This window comes from Nannospalax galili, unplaced genomic scaffold, assembly GCF_000622305.1.
Source record: "Nannospalax galili isolate Female #2095 unplaced genomic scaffold, S.galili_v1.0 scaffold54, whole genome shotgun sequence".
In the NCBI taxonomy this organism is placed as follows: Eukaryota; Metazoa; Chordata; class Mammalia; order Rodentia; family Spalacidae; genus Nannospalax; species Nannospalax galili.
In genome coordinates, this window is record NW_008341028.1 from 13,975,157 (window position 1) to 13,990,796 (window position 15,640).

The 15,640-nt window shown below is 39.7% G+C and overlaps 1 protein-coding gene across 5 annotated transcripts in view; it reads right to left on the minus strand.

The window, feature by feature from the left end:
* The window catches only part of Nptn (neuroplastin), a 75,982-nt gene that overhangs the window by 22,975 nt on the left and 37,367 nt on the right, over positions 1-15,640 (minus strand). For 3 of the 5 annotated variants that reach the window (XM_008836456.3, XM_008836455.2, XM_029565071.1), the window contains exons 2-4: positions 8,395-8,742; positions 3,484-3,652; positions 179-273 (exon numbers count right to left, since the gene is read on the minus strand). In XM_008836456.3, the coding sequence (XP_008834678.1) occupies positions 179-273; positions 3,484-3,652; positions 8,395-8,742 (612 nt within the window). The remainder of the gene's footprint in view (positions 1-178; positions 274-3,483; positions 3,653-8,394; positions 8,743-15,640) is intronic. The other 2 variants (XM_008836458.2, XM_008836459.3) reach the window with 1 other exon arrangement.

Consider the following 15,640-nt stretch of genomic DNA (forward strand, 5'->3'; position numbering starts at 1 on the left):
ACTAGTACACAATGGAGTTTGGATTTAAACCAGGTAGCCTCCTAGTTCTGTGGTCTAGCCATAAATTACACTGATCCTCAAAATGAAACTAAGAAGAGCCTGAAGACCAGGAGTCCAGGGCAGAAAGATATTTCACGAGGGATGGGCGGCTAATACTGAAGTCTCTGATAGGTTGTACCTTTCACTTCAATGGTGGCATTTGCTTTAGGAGCGCTGACAAAATGATAAACACAGTGGTATTCGCCTGAATCCTCAGCTCTTGGCTTATTGATCCTGCAGAGATGAGAAGAAAAATAAAGTGAGGCAACTAGGAATGGTCAAAACACGCAACAAAAGGCAAATCCAGGGGCCACAAGGGACCACACTTTCCAAATCCTGTTCCTAATTATAACTCACCTCTTCCTAACTAAAAGCAGAACCCTCCCTCTGTGTACCCCTACTGGGTGTTAGGAATAGAAATAGAATGGGGCTCCTGACCACCAATCTTAATGTTCCAAACTATTGGGAGAAAACTAATTATAAAACAAATCATCAAAAATGAAGGACTGAACTTAATTTACACTGAAATACAGAAGGAGGAACCATCAATAAAAACTTGCTCTCCTAGAGGTTCTAGTCATTTTGATAAAGGAAATATTTTCTGTGCTTCTCTAAAAGGCTTTATTTAGTAGCATGCCTTTTAGGAAGTCACATTCAAAGGGCCCAAGCTTAGTTTTCTTTTGAAAAAACAAACGATCAACCAAACCTGCCAACAGAGCATTAGCCAGAGCCAGCTTGGGGAGGGGGGGGGATCCCATGCCATTTTCTAGCTCCGCTAGTCTCTTCAGTGTTTCACTGTGCCAAGCTTGGACCTACCTCAAAATATCCACACATGATGCTTCGTCTTCCTATCATTCGGCTTACCTAAGCCCTTTTCTGTCAGGTCTGGTCTTATATCTCATTTCCAGCCCCCATCTAAATTTCTTCCTCCTCCATTACACACACACTCTCTCATTGTGGTTCTTAATAGAACTTACCACAATATGTAATCATGTATTTATGAGATTGCTTGATTGATATCTGATGTCTCTGCAACAGACCAAGTTCTATGTAAGTGAGCACTGTTAACTGGTATACAATTCTATACTCAGCCTCATCTTGTGCTCACACTATAATAGGGAAATGAGTAAACAGTGAATAAATGAACAAATAAATACAAAGTCAGAGTAAGTATCTGTGTGCAGACCCAGACTAACTAAAACAGTTACTGTAAGAGGCATGTGTGGCCAGCACAGCACATCCTCACAATCTCACTGGTGATTCCAATCTCACACAGCATCAATACACTCCATCACACACACACACACACACACACACACACACACACACACACACAGGCGCGCACACGCACATGGGGGTGGAAGGGAGGGAGAAAGAGGGAGGAAGGGAAGGAGACAGACAGATTGGTAATTACAGAAAATAAAAAAAAATCAACTGCAACTGCCCCTAGATTAGAGAATAAATATGGATAGACGGCTAGATTCCTATTTTGTTTAGTGGTTAAAATATGATCACTGTGATGATCTCCACTGTAGTGATAAAAGCCTAATAAAAAACTATTATCCACTGACTGATCCAATGCAATTATCCACCTCATTGTTCATTCCAAAAGAGAAACATAAATTTAAGAGAATACAGATGAGAACTGTCTCAGCATACATGTCAGCACATTAGTCTTTTTTTTTTTTTTTTTTTTTTTTTTTTTTTTTTTTTAAAAAAAAAAAAAAAAAGAGGACGATAAATCTTTCACTGTGATATATCAAAATAATCACAGAGATCCGCCTGCCTCTGCCTCTGCCTCCTGAGTGCTGGATCAAAGGTGTGCGCCACCACACCTGGCCAGCATATTATTCTTAAGAGGAGTAGTCAAGATGTCTTCTCAATTGGACACAAATATCGCATACCTTGAATCTATGTTCCCAATAGGAAATATACACAAATCAGTTCTTAAGTATTCTAGAATCTGAGGAAGGAGCCTGAATCTATGCCTATGGGTTCACAATCTCCTAAACCATTCCCTTGAACTAATAACTAGGAAGGAATTAAAGCAAACAGAAAATGTTCTCTACAGACTATGCAGGGCAGGCTTCTGAAACTGTTTCAATGGCTTCCTTTGAACTGTATCAGCCTGCTAGCTAGGATTAGCTGATCCTTTTCCAGGTCACTTTTCAACCAGGAACAAATTCTGAAAGACAAGGTGCCATGCATTCTGCACATTCTAAAAAGCACTAAATCTTTGGGTTGCAGGTAGCTCAAACAAGCAAATATTCTCCTTTATTCAGAGGACATTTCTAGGCCACCAACATCACCCCATCATTAGTGAGCTGTGTGCCCACTGGTCCTGATCAGGTTATGATGTTACTCCTAAAAGGCAAGTCATTAGGACATCTACCTAGTGGAAAGCTTCCTTAGGGAGATGTCTTACCTCAACAGTCTCAAAGCTGACTTCAATTTGTGCTCTAAAAGCACTGGAATAAGTCAAGGGGGCTGTATTCTAATTGTGCCTTGACTGACATTGTTACCCTGAGCAATGACTACCATTTGTTCTCAGTTCGTCTATTATCGTGAGAGGATACGGCTGTCAAATTCAACTGCTACCGGAATCATTTAGAATCTTTTATCAATTCCTGAACTTGTCTCAGATATATTGGATTAGCCTATCCAGGAGAGGGCCAAATACATCCTCAGTCAAAGTTTGGAGTTTGAAAAATAATTTCAGTTCACTGAAATAACTGAGATTATAATGAATTTTAAGAAACATTCTGAAATTCATCTTTTTGACATATATGTGTGTAAATTACTAATGAGGCTTGTGATGCACTAATAAGAAAGGCCCTTAGAGAAGCATGCAAAAAACCACATAGGAGGTTAAAGTTTAGTAAACAGTCCATCATACTGGAATAAAATAATTCACATTGTAAGTCTTTAAAAAACACTTATTTAGGTGTTAGAGAGATGGCTCAGAGGTTAAGAACACTGGATGCTCTTGCAGAGGACGTGGGTTCAATTCCCAGCATCCAAATGGAGGCTAACAACTGTCTGTAACTCCAGTTCCAGGGGAATCTAATGCCTTCTTCTGACCTCTGTAGGCACTGCATGGCATGGGTGCACTTCCACGCAGGCAATATACTCATAGACATAAAGTATTTTTTAAAAACATTATTTATTTATTTATTTATTTATTTGGGAGGGCACAGAGGACAACTTGCAGAGTTGCTTCTCTCCTTTTACCATTTGAGTTTCAGAGACTTAAATTCAGGCCATCAGGCTTGGTTGGTATCAAGCATCCTTACCTGCAGAGCCATGTCCCACAATGTATCTTTTAAATAACATTTTCACATTTGTTTCAAAATACATATGCAAATTCCTCATTATTATGAAATTATAATACCAAGTCAACTCAGCCACACACCCCTTATTTCCAAGAGTTGTTAGCTCTCTCACCTGTATTCCATATTGCTAGCATTCTTACGAGTGGCAGTCAGTTCTACTCCATTCTTTGTCCAGTAGCTGTGTGTAAGAGTGTGAGAGCTGGAGGTGAGGTTACACTGCAGGGTGACAGGGAGGAGGCTGTCTCGAATAATGACCTCTTCACTCGTGACAATTCTTGGCTCTGTAATTAGAGTGCACAATGATAGAGTGCCATAGCTTTTCACTGGTCGCAGCCCTGGCCTGGAAGTTGGACGGGGTAGGAAGGGGAGACTAGAAGAAGAGGGAAGGCAGACAGGACCACATTAGGACTTTCACTTTACCACTTTGGAGGAAGTTAAAAAAAGAAAAACAATGATTATAAGCAAAATGACCACTAGCGCAGACAACAGCCTGAAGACCAGTTGGCCTAGACGTGAAAGAATGGGAGTATTACATGTGCTTGCACTGGCAACAATCCACTTACAGTTCTGAATACCACAATTTTATGAAGTTAAGAACCACCAGGCAATTCAGTGTCTATTTAAAAACAAAACAAAAAACAAACAAAAAAAAACAAGCTCCACCTTGCAATTTATATAAGAAACTCCCTATGGAGCCACTGGGCCTTGGAACAGCAGTATGTATGGCTTTTCCCAAAATGAAATCTGTTAAGCCTAGAGCAAACCAGCCATGGCTATTACACAGAAAAAGTGCTAGATTTAAAAGCAAGCTTCCCATTGGAAGTCTCTTGCATTTTTTTTTTTAATTCTGAGGAGGGAAAATTCTTAGGAATTATTGATTCTTCTCTCTAGCCCATTATTTATTCCCAAAGCAGCTTTTTTTCTTTTCAGAATTGCACTTTAAAACACATTCCATTTCAAGATAATATAATTATACTGGAGTGTGAGGTCTTGGTTGTGGGCTCCTCGATGTTAGAACTACAAGGCTGAATTCCTCTTATTTTTTAATGAACTAGAAAAGTGAAATGACTTATACAAGGACATAAACTATTAGTAGCAAAAGTGGCCCTATAAAAACACATCTGACTGAATTTCCTATCTCTGTAACCCAACGCCTCCCACACACACACACACACACAAAAAAAAAAACCAAAAAACAAACAAACAAAAAAAAACCCCACAAAACACTTCTACTCTGATGCAAGATACATATACTACTTTCTGATTCTCTCTTTGGCTTAAATAATTTGGGATACCACTTTACCTACAAAAATAACCTGTATTAGTTAAATATAACACATTAAGCAGAAAATTTCTAAATCATATTGTATCATTTCTGGAAGGTTCATCTTAAAAGCATTTTGAAATTTTCACTGGTATAGTTAAAAGTCAGGACATTTCCATGTCTGTTCCTCCTACTGTTGTATTATATCTTTTCTCAGGCTTTGTTCTTTTTCTACTTTTGAGCAAACTTTTCAGGTGAAGTCTCAATCATCTTCTCCCATTCACATTTAGAGGTTATTTGCCATCCCCAGAGCCCTTTCTCAGAAACCCAAGCTTCATTTCCCCACTCCCTGTATCTAGCTACTTCCAGTCTACCCTTCCACAGCACCTCCACTCACCATTTTATAAAGGACGGTTCTAATTCTTGAGGACAGAACTGTCTTTCTCTACTGAAACTGCTTTATTGTTCAAGGAGGGGGAGGATGGAGAAGTCATGAGGTATTTGGAAAAATTTAAGGGCTTAAAGACTTCCTAACCAATAAAAGTAACATTTCTGATTATAATGTCAGTATCTTTATGATCTTAATGATAAAGCAAATCTTGGTGTTTTCCCAATTAACAAACTGAATGTAACTAATTTCCAATTCTGGCAAAAGGATAATGGTTATCTTCCGTTCCGCAACATCAAACAGGGTCTCTGTATACAAATAATGGAGGCATAGCAGCCACTAAGACAAAAGCAGATGCATGTAAACACGTTAGCGCAGTGGTGTCCCATGGCTTCAAGACACACTGGACAGAAGCCAAATCCCTGGGCTTTAAGAGTCGAGCAGAACAGCTGCAAACCCTGCAATGGAAGGCGCACATACACCATCAGCAGAAAGCATCACAATTCCAAGAAAAATTAAAACCAAGCAAAAACAAAAGAGAAAAAGATAGAACCAATACTCCACAGAAGAGAAATTAAAAATATCAAGGCAACATTAAAACCCAAACACACTTTTAGGTTTTCACTGAATTTTTATTGTCCAATTTCATTTTCTGTCCCACTTGGGACTCTCCTGGTTCTTCCTCTCAGATTGCACTGAGAAAGGGTGAACTCTGAGAATGAGGCCAAGAGTTTCCAGTTGTGTACAAACACAAGGCCAAAGTAAATGCTACTCTTACCTGTGACGATGCAAATGATCACTGCAGCTCAGGGGCATTAAGAAGGTGATGAAAGCAATCTGGTAGACTTTCTGCCAAGAAATCTTAGAAGGCATAAGAAAGCACTTCTCCCCTCAAGTGTTAAGGATCCAGGAGAGAGTCAGCTGGGAGCAAGTGGATAGTTTAAATAGGATTCTGTACCATAGGAGGGTTGTGGAGTGGGGTAACCTGCCTCCTATGATTACAGTACATGAAACCAGTGCTAGACTGAGTTCCTTGGCTGCAGTACCACATTGTATTCTGCACCAGGATGAAGGTGGGGCATTTATTTCTGTGGCCCAGAGCTGCCCAGTACCAGTCCAAGACAGATGATGTTTAGGAAAAGTAAACATTTTTATACCTGTCACTGACTCCTAGTTAGAAGCATCAGGTAGGAGACCTTTACCCTAACCATCATAGTATAGTATATATAAAAACATACTATGGCCAAAGAAACCCTAAAAATTGGACCCATTTCTGCTTTACAGTATTCAAGGAAATTTTGGGAAAATATTGCTGGTAGGTAATTCTTACAAGACTTCAACCTCCTCATGGAGGCAATGTCTTTGGGGATGTCTGAAATCACAAAACAATCAGAGTTTAATTCATGGTGCTGAAGCAACAGTCTGGTGTTCTGGAAGGAGTTAATTTGTATTAGTCAGTCGACTGATGCAGATATCCAAGGAGAGGACATACTAGCCAGGATGTGGTTTAGTCACACGCAAATACCCCTAATGTAGGAAAACTGGCCTTTTTTACCTACAGGTTAGGCTTCTTGGAAGTAAAACTACCAAATGCCCAGTCCATGCCTATAAACTTCTGCAGACCTTTGTGGCCATTTGGATAATTCTGTTTTATACATAAGGAAAGGAGCAAGGGGGCAGGAGAAGGAGACGTGCAAGGGGGAAAATTTGTTTAAAAAAGAAGAAAAAAAAAAATCACTGGGTTAATGTTCTCCATTTTCACACAGACAGGTTTTCTTTTTCCCTCTGCAGAAGCAGGTTCTCTGACTGAGCAGTGCCAACTGCAGCAGCCTCTTCTGTCTCTCCTCTAAGCCTTCCCTGTCCCTTACCCTCACTCCAGTTTTCCAAGTGGATACGAAACAGGCATTAATTTGCTATATTTCCATTTTTAAGTCTATATATTCAGGACCCATGTCATATTCTATTATTACCAAATTACTCACAAAAATAGACTTTTACAACTTTTTCTCACTCTACAGCAGTCAGTTCTTTCTGATAAAAGTGGCTATAGCTTTCTCACTGAACCCTTGAAGATCATGTGAAAATAAGAAGTCCTTTCCATTAAACTGAGACTGCTCCCTCAATTAGAACCAAATCTAATGCAGGACCAGACCTCTTCCCAGCTAGGAGCACTGCTTCTGTGATAGCCTCTCTTCTTCCTACCACACAAGTACCAAGTTACTTTCCAGAAAGAGGACTCACCACGGGAGAGGCTCTGCCAGCATTTTACTTATACCTGATACAATACAGGAAAGGGAACCTTCTAATACTGCTACTCAACTCATTCCATCACAGAGAGGAATGTGGTTGGGATTTAATTTCCTCTTTTTTTCAAGACACAAGGAAATAGTGTGAATAGCTTCCAAGCTATTTCTGAGTTCGTCATCCACTGGTAGGTATAAGGCAACATCGAAGTCAAGCTGTCTATGAACAGGAATCAGATACGACTCTGACTTTCAAGACAATATGATTTAGGGGCTTAAAAAAAAAAAAGAAGACCTAGTCTGCAGCTTGAGGCTACCTAGCTCCTGTAGGCAAGACATATGGAGAGAATCACAGGTGGCTGCTTTGGAACAGGCCCAGTGAGGACTATACTGCTGCATTGGAGGGCTGCTGTCAGAGGAGCACATGCCACTGCTTTAGAAAAGAAAGAGCTGGAACTACGGAAATATCCAAGCTTACATGCTACCCAACAAAACACACTACCACACTGCACCCATGGCAACATTCCCATCAACAGAACAAGATGACACCAAGTTACAGTGAGGGAAGAGGCAGGGCAGACACAAACTTAAAACCATAGAGGTAAAGGCAGCTACTCAGAGAGCTTCAAACAGATGAACAGATGCAATAAAAAGTAGTTAGACTGGGGAAGAAAAAAACAAAAATAGAAAGGCACCAGAGAAGAAATCAGCAAAAGGATAGCAGGAAACCTACTACAAAATTAAGGAGGGAAAGAAACAATTTCAACACTACCCTCGTTCCACTGCCTGGCTTTTTCTTTTTTTTTTTTTCCACTTCCCCAGTTCTCCCTCCCCGCCTCTTCCCAACGCAGATGCCTTTAGACAGTCATGGATTTCCTCAAGTTCTTTGTTCCTGAGGAGAAAGACACAGAGAAGGGTTGGGGGATAAGGGAGGCAGAGGACGGAAAAAAAAAAAGTTGCCACAGATGTTTTCGTACACTACAATCAGAAGGGTCATGGGTTTGAAAAAACAAGACAGGGGGTGGGGTAAGTGATCATACTAGGGTAGAGGGAAAGGAAGCAGAAGGGAAGGGTCATCGGGCCACCTCTAATGACTACAGTACTACTACTGTAGGGTGCTGGACTCACTCTGAAGGACGCTTATGGTGGCCTGGGCTCGAATCCATGTTATAGAAGGGTTTTGCCTCAAGTCATTCCTCTTGGGGTCGTTGCTGGCCCTGCACTCGTAAGTCCCAGAGTCCTCCAAGGTGAGCCGGGTTATTCTCAGCACACTCACGCCGTTTGACCCGTAGGCGGTGTTTACGGTGACACGGCGCTTCCGAGCACCGTCCCACAGCTGTCTGAAAGACTCTGCCCGGTTGACTTCTGCGTACCACCACTGGATCTCTGGCGTGGGGCTCCCGACCACGTCACAGTACAGCTCAAAGGCGTCCCCCGTGAGCTTAGTTTCTGACATGGGCGACTTGACAAACCCAGCTAGAGGGAGGGGGAGCAGGGATGCAGTGACAGGCCAACCAGAAAAAAAAAAAAAAAGAATCAACAGGTGTTAATAATAATTTAAAGGAAAGGAAAGAAAAGAAAAAAAGCAAATGAGTTGCAGAGAACAAAAAAAGATTCATTTTTAAACTATAAAGAGACAGTAATAGCAATTCATACAAGCTTTTAGAAGAAGAACCACCCTGAGAAGCTTATGAAGCAAAGGCAGGCCAATTACAAGCTGGGGCAGCCCAGGTGCTGGCCAGGCAGAAGCAAGTCCACTGAAAAGCATTTTAGCAATGGGCCCAGCTGGTAGGAATGAGAAAGCCTCGGGTCTTAGGGAAGAGCATCCTTCCTTAGAGCACAAACCGTTACCTTTCCAAACTCGGCCAAGTGATGAAAGATAACGGGAAGTGGCAGTAGGTTTACATGCCAAGCATTTTGTTGGAGATGCAGTGTCTTTTCTAAACCACAACAGAAGTATTAACTAACCTACTGGTACCTTTTCTTGTTACTCAGAATTCAATATTCAGCTGAAAGGCAGATTTCTCACAAGTAGGATACTATCCTACTATACTTTCTAATCTTTCTTAGAGCGGTTTCAAACAAACAACCCAGTTTTCTATGCATCTTATCTGAATATATAGACCCTTGGGGCACAGGAATACACAGGGCGGTCTGTACTTCATACCAGAGTGAGAATTACTATTAAGGTCAGTGCTCAGGAGCTGGACTAACAGTAACAGCAAACCAGCTCACCACCAGTTAAAAAAAAAAAAAGAGAGAGAGGGACAATGTCTTTAATGATCCCATAAATTCTATTGGAAAAATCTCCTGAAAAACCAGTCCTTGAAATAACTGTTTCCTTACAGGCTCTCTCCACAAAGTTTAATTGCCTGGCTTCTAGCAGTCAGCTCTAAAAGGATGAGAAATGTACACTGATGAATTAAACTAAACTGTATTACAGGGAGAAGGCTATGCTTCAACCAGCATGATTTGCAAAAGACAAGGTAGAGAAAGAGAGTAAAATCATCACCACTATCATCTAGGCTTATTTTGAAAACATGGAGTTGGGCCCCTAGGAAAAGACACCACTGTGTAAGCATATCTCATTCACTCTGCATAAGGTTTGTACAGCATTTCTACCAATTCAGAAGCTCCCTAACGTATAAGGCAAGAAGTTAAAGGAGTGTTAAGGAGGGCATTCTAAGTGGCTTGGCAACTTCCCTTGGGAGGCATGGCTCATGAGTTAAGTACATTCCTCTGCAGTGAACAGATAATAGGGTCAGGATCTACCAATATCAGACTAAGAACAATCTTAGAGGAGAGGAAGAACAAAATGGAAGTTTTCCTATAATCTAGAAGCTAAGGATATAACTGGCTAACTGAAACACGAAGGTTGCTAAGTGGAAAATTTTCAGCTTATAGCCACAACGATATTTGCCTTAGGAAATAAATTCCACTTTACGTATCTAAGAATGCTAAGAGGTATTTAGTACATATACTCAAGTACAGGTCAAGACATCCAAATTCATACTTGTCTTTCATTTCCTTAAACTTTGAGAATCCGAACAGTACAGAAATACAGTAATAAACAGGCTTAGACTAAATGTTCTCTTGAATATATTTGAAACTACCTGTTCAGGTCTAGAATTTATTCTTTGTAAGGAACTACCTGACAATACAAGTCCCAATGAGTCAAAAAGATGTCATTCTCAAACACAGAAATTGTTTAATACAGAAAGGAGGCCCCAAGGTCCTGTATAAAAGCTGAGCTTGCTGCTAGATTAAAGTGGTGGTCTCTCAGTCAACTGGCAAAGTCAATGCCCATAAATACAAGGGGAGAGAAATACAGAAGATGGTTTCTTTCATTTTACGATCAATTTAATCACCAGTAAAAACCAGCTATCAATAAATTCTTGAAATATTGTGAAGATTATGTTTTGATCATATTCTTGAACACTAAGTAGAAATCACAACATCTTACCAGTACATGGTCCATGAGTATTGGGAAGTTATATCCTACATGATTATGTCTTAGAAATCTATGACTGGACTTGGTTTGTGTTTTCTACTTTCTTTTGAACTGTAATTCAAAGCAGGTTTACACTTATGCCTGTTGCCCATGCTAATAAGATAGGGATGTTCAAGACCACACATGACCCATGAAATTCCAACGTAACCCCAAATCCCAATACTACACAATTCAAAGATACCCGAGAAAATTATCTAAACACGATTCTCACTGCAAAAAACTAAGCAAGTTACTCAGCCTGACTGTACCACCCCAGACAAGACTTCCTACCAAGGAGGAAAAAAATGTTAATTCAGTTCAAATGCCTACATATACTGATGAAATTGGGACCAAGTCAAATTTATTATTTGAATTGGTAAATTCTCAAATGCAATTTAAACTTTTTTAAAAACAAGATTAAGGGCTGAAGAGATGGCTCAGTGGTTAAGAACACTGACTGTTCTTGCAGAAGACCTGGGTTCAAATCCCAGCACCCACATGGCAGCTAACAACTGTCCACAACTCCAGTTCAAGAGGATCCAACAGCTCTTCTGTCCTCCAAAGGCATTGCACAACACAGGTGCACTTACCTACATGCAGGTAATACACTCATACACATAAAATAAAAATAAATAAAATATTTTTAAAAAAGATTAAAAAATATCTTCAAAAAAATAATTCTTCAAAGCATAAAAATTTGCTGCTTATAAATTAGTAGATGTGAAAAACATTGCCACTGAACTCTACCTGACTTATATCCACACTCAGGTGCCAAGGTTCTCAGAAAGTAACCGACTATGAATAGTAATAATCAGATAGATTAGAAACACACATGCAAACATCTAAGCGTTAATTGCATTAAAAAATAATTTTTCTGTATGAAACTGTATTTTAATAATGAAATGGAGATCTTTTTTATAAAACCTCATTCAATTTCATATCTTATACGGTTTATACTGAGTACAATATTGTATAGCTGTATTAATTCAACTGTAAACCTAAAAATTTACAGCCAATTTTGAAAGAGATGCATCTTAGCTCTGGAAACTGTTATAGACTATGTCAATGCTGTTGTAATGAGATGCTTCTTCTAATTATGTGGTTATTAAACAAATAATTTTTTAAAAATGGCCTGCATTATGGTCATCCCACTAAACACAAAAAAAAAAAAATAACATAAAACAGGCCAGGGATATATATCTTTCTGCACTCTCTTCAAAGTCATTATTATTAAGACATACTAACAGGCACCACTTTTAATAAGACATACTAACAGGCAACATTCTTAATGTAATTTTTAAAAATATTTCATTATTTTCATTTTTTTGTTTTTTTTAGAATCATTTCATTACAGCGTTAATATACTCAGTAACAGTTTCCAGAGCAAAGATACGTTGCTTTCAAAAGTGGCTATAAAAATTTTAGGTTCGCTGTTGAACCTAAATACAATATTGAACGCAGTATAAACCCTGTAAGACATAAAATTGAATGAGTTTTTAACCTTTAAAAATATCTCCGTTTCATTTTAAAATATACTGTTTCTTACAGAAAGACTCTTTTTTTTTGCTAATAACACTGAGATGTTGGCGCATACGTCTCTAATCTGTATGTATCTGATTATTACTAGTCATAATTAGCTCCATTCACATCATTGGCACCTGTGTATGTATAAAAAGTCATCGGGTAGATTTCAATGGTAATGTTTATCACCTCTACTAATTAACATGACGTAAATTTTTATGGTTCCTCCTCAAATATAATTCATTTTTTTAATCTGTTGATTTTTTGGTATGAATATATCACACAGAACACCCCAAACCATCTTATTCAACTATACCCACTTCCCAGATGGCACCCTTCTATGGCCTCCTTCCCCCCATTTGAGCCCTTATACTGTTATCCCTGCGACCGTCCACTGTGTTGCAGGCACCCCCAGCTGTTCCCCACTACTTGTCCATCTGGTGAATCTAGTCAGCCCATCTAGAGGGCTTTGTTTTAGGAAGGTCAGCTGTTCCTCATCCAGCAGATATCAGTTGTCAATAGTCCCTTAGATAAGATTGGGGTCTGCTGTTCATTTTCCCAGCTCTATGCTGGGTTAGTATCTGGGAGTCCCTTGGGCTACCCTGGCCAACAACTCAAAAGAAGGTATCTCTTATCTGGCATTGTTGCTTGTTATGTAGCCTTTAGCTATACATATGGACTCTTAAAATTATGTTGGCTCCATTTAATCTTTGGTTATACTTTCCTTTTGGGTGTTTAAGGCCATACAGTTGGCCCAGATAAACTAAGTTATTTTTACTCTTAAGGCCGTTTGAGGATCTGTTCCTCAGGGGTCACATGGGCTTGGGAGGAGCCCCTGGCTCCTTTCTTTTACCAGTTCCGCCTATGTGAAGATAAGTCAAAGGTCCTGCTCCACCATGGTTGACTTCGCTGGTAATCATGGAGGAAGTGATTCCTATGTGCTGACTCTCCTCTTAGTACACTGGACACTGGTTCAAGTCCATCTCGTGGGGTCTCCTCAGCCTCCTTGATCAAGAGGATAGGTGACCCACCACAATTATAGGACATTTTGAGAGATGCTAATAGTCCCCCGGAACTGGTCGACCTAGGAGGGCAAGGAGCAAAAACTGTCCTTTATGTCCCTCTGACCAAATTAGTATAGGCCTCAAAGTATGTCTGCTAAACATCTAAAAATGTTAGTTCCACCAGTCTGGTACTTTTAATTACTGTGTGCCATGTAGATAAATCTTGAGCAAAAACCAATTGTTCTCAGATAAACCTTACCTAGACATATATTTCTTGATTTGCTAGGTATAAATAAGTAGGTTGTAGGAGTAATACGGTTCCCTCTGGTTTTCAAAACTAGGCATTATTTATCTCTTTCATTGTCTCACCCCTCCACCATAGATTTCCCACTTAAGGTGCCCCCATTTCCCCCCTTTCTCTTACGGTCCCTACCTCTCTTGAGCTCCTTCTTTCCCCTTATCCCCTAGGTTCCATGTATACCCTCCCCCCCCCCTTAAACTAACCCAATTTTTATCCATATCTCTCTTATTAACGCGTTTCCTACTGTTCTTCTCTTTCAGGGTCTTACTTTTCCTTTATCTCCCTGGTTCCTTTCCATTATCCTGGTTCCTGTAGTTATGTATGGATACATACTCACTTATCAGGATCTGGTTATAGGATCCACATATGAGGGAGAACATACGTCAATTTTTTTCTGAGTCTGTGTTACTTCACTTAGTATAACAGTTTTGCATTCCATCCATTTACCTGCAAATTTCATGATTTCATCTGTCTTTATTGATGAGTAAAACTCCATCGTATAAATGAACCACATTTTCACTATCCACTCGTCAATGGAGGGACACTTAGGTTGCCTCCATCTCTTAGCTACTGTGAAAAGAGCAGCAACAAACACAGATGTACAAGTGTCTCTGCCAACAGGATGAGTTCTTTGGGTACATGCCAAGGAGTGGTACAACTGGGTCAAATAGTAGGTACATTTGTAGTTTTTTAAGAGTTCTCCACTGGTTTCAATAGAGGTTGAATAAGTTTGCAGCCCCACCAGCAGTGGATGAGTGTTCCCCTTTCCCCACTTCCTCTCCAACATTTGGTATCATTTGTTCTCTTAATCTTTGCCAGTCTGACTGGGGTAAGATGAAATCTTAACGTGGTTTTAATTTGCATTTGCCTAATTACTAGTGATGTTGAACATTTTTAAGGTGCTCCTTAGCCATCTTTACTTCTTTTGAGAACTCTCTGTTCAGCATCTTAGACCATCTTTTAATTGGGTTACTTCTTGTCTTGGTTCTGTTTTTTGAGCTCATTATATATTCTGGATATTAAACCTCTGTCAGATGAAGACTGTCTCCCATTCTGTGAGTTTTCTCTTCACTTCCCTGCTTGCCTCCTTTGACGTACAGAAGCTTTTCAGTTTAATGAAGTCCCATTTGTTGATTCTTGACCTTGTTTCCTACGCAATTGATGTCTGGTGTAGAAAATCCTTTCCTAGACCTGTATCTTGAAGGTTTTTGCGAATGTTTTCTTCTAACAGTTTCAGAGTTTCAGGCTTTACATTGAGATCTTTGATCCATTTGGAATTGACTTTTGTGCAAGGTGAAAGATAGGGGTTTAATTTCATTCTTGTACAGGTGGAGATCCAGTTTTGCCAGCAGCATTTGCTGAACATGTTGTCTTTCCACCAGTGAATGTTCTTGGCCTCTTTGCTGTAGTGGAATTTCTTAAAAGGAGGCACACCAGGAACACACTCCTCTCTCTTTTCTCATGCTCATGGGTCTATTTTTGCGCCAGTACCATGTTGTTTTTATGACGGTAGCTCTGTAATACAGCTTAAAATCTGGTATAGTAATCTCCCCGGCATTGCTCTTAGTGCTCAGGGTTGCTTTGGGGATCCAAGATCTTTTGTGCTTCCATATGAATCTTAGGATGGTTTTTCCTTTTCTGTGAATGTCATGGGGATTTTGATTAGGACTGCATTGAATCTATAAATGGCTTTTGGTAGGATGGTCATTTTCACAATATTAATTCTTCCAACCATGAGCATGGGAGTCCTTCCATTTCCTGGTGTCTTCCTTAATCTTTAAGGATTTCAAATTTTCATTGTAGAGCTCTGGTCTTTAATGTCTTGGTCAGATTTATTGCGAGATACTTTTTTGCAGCTATTGTGAAGGGGAGTGTTTCCATATGCTCTTTCTCTGATCGCTTGTTATTGCTATATAGAAAGGCTACAGTCTTTTGTAGGTTAATTTTGTAACCTGCCACTTTACTGAACGTGTTAATAATTTCTAGAAGTTTTCTGGTGGAATTTTTGGCATCTCTTAGATCAATGCGATATCATCTGCAAAAAGAGGATAATTTAAT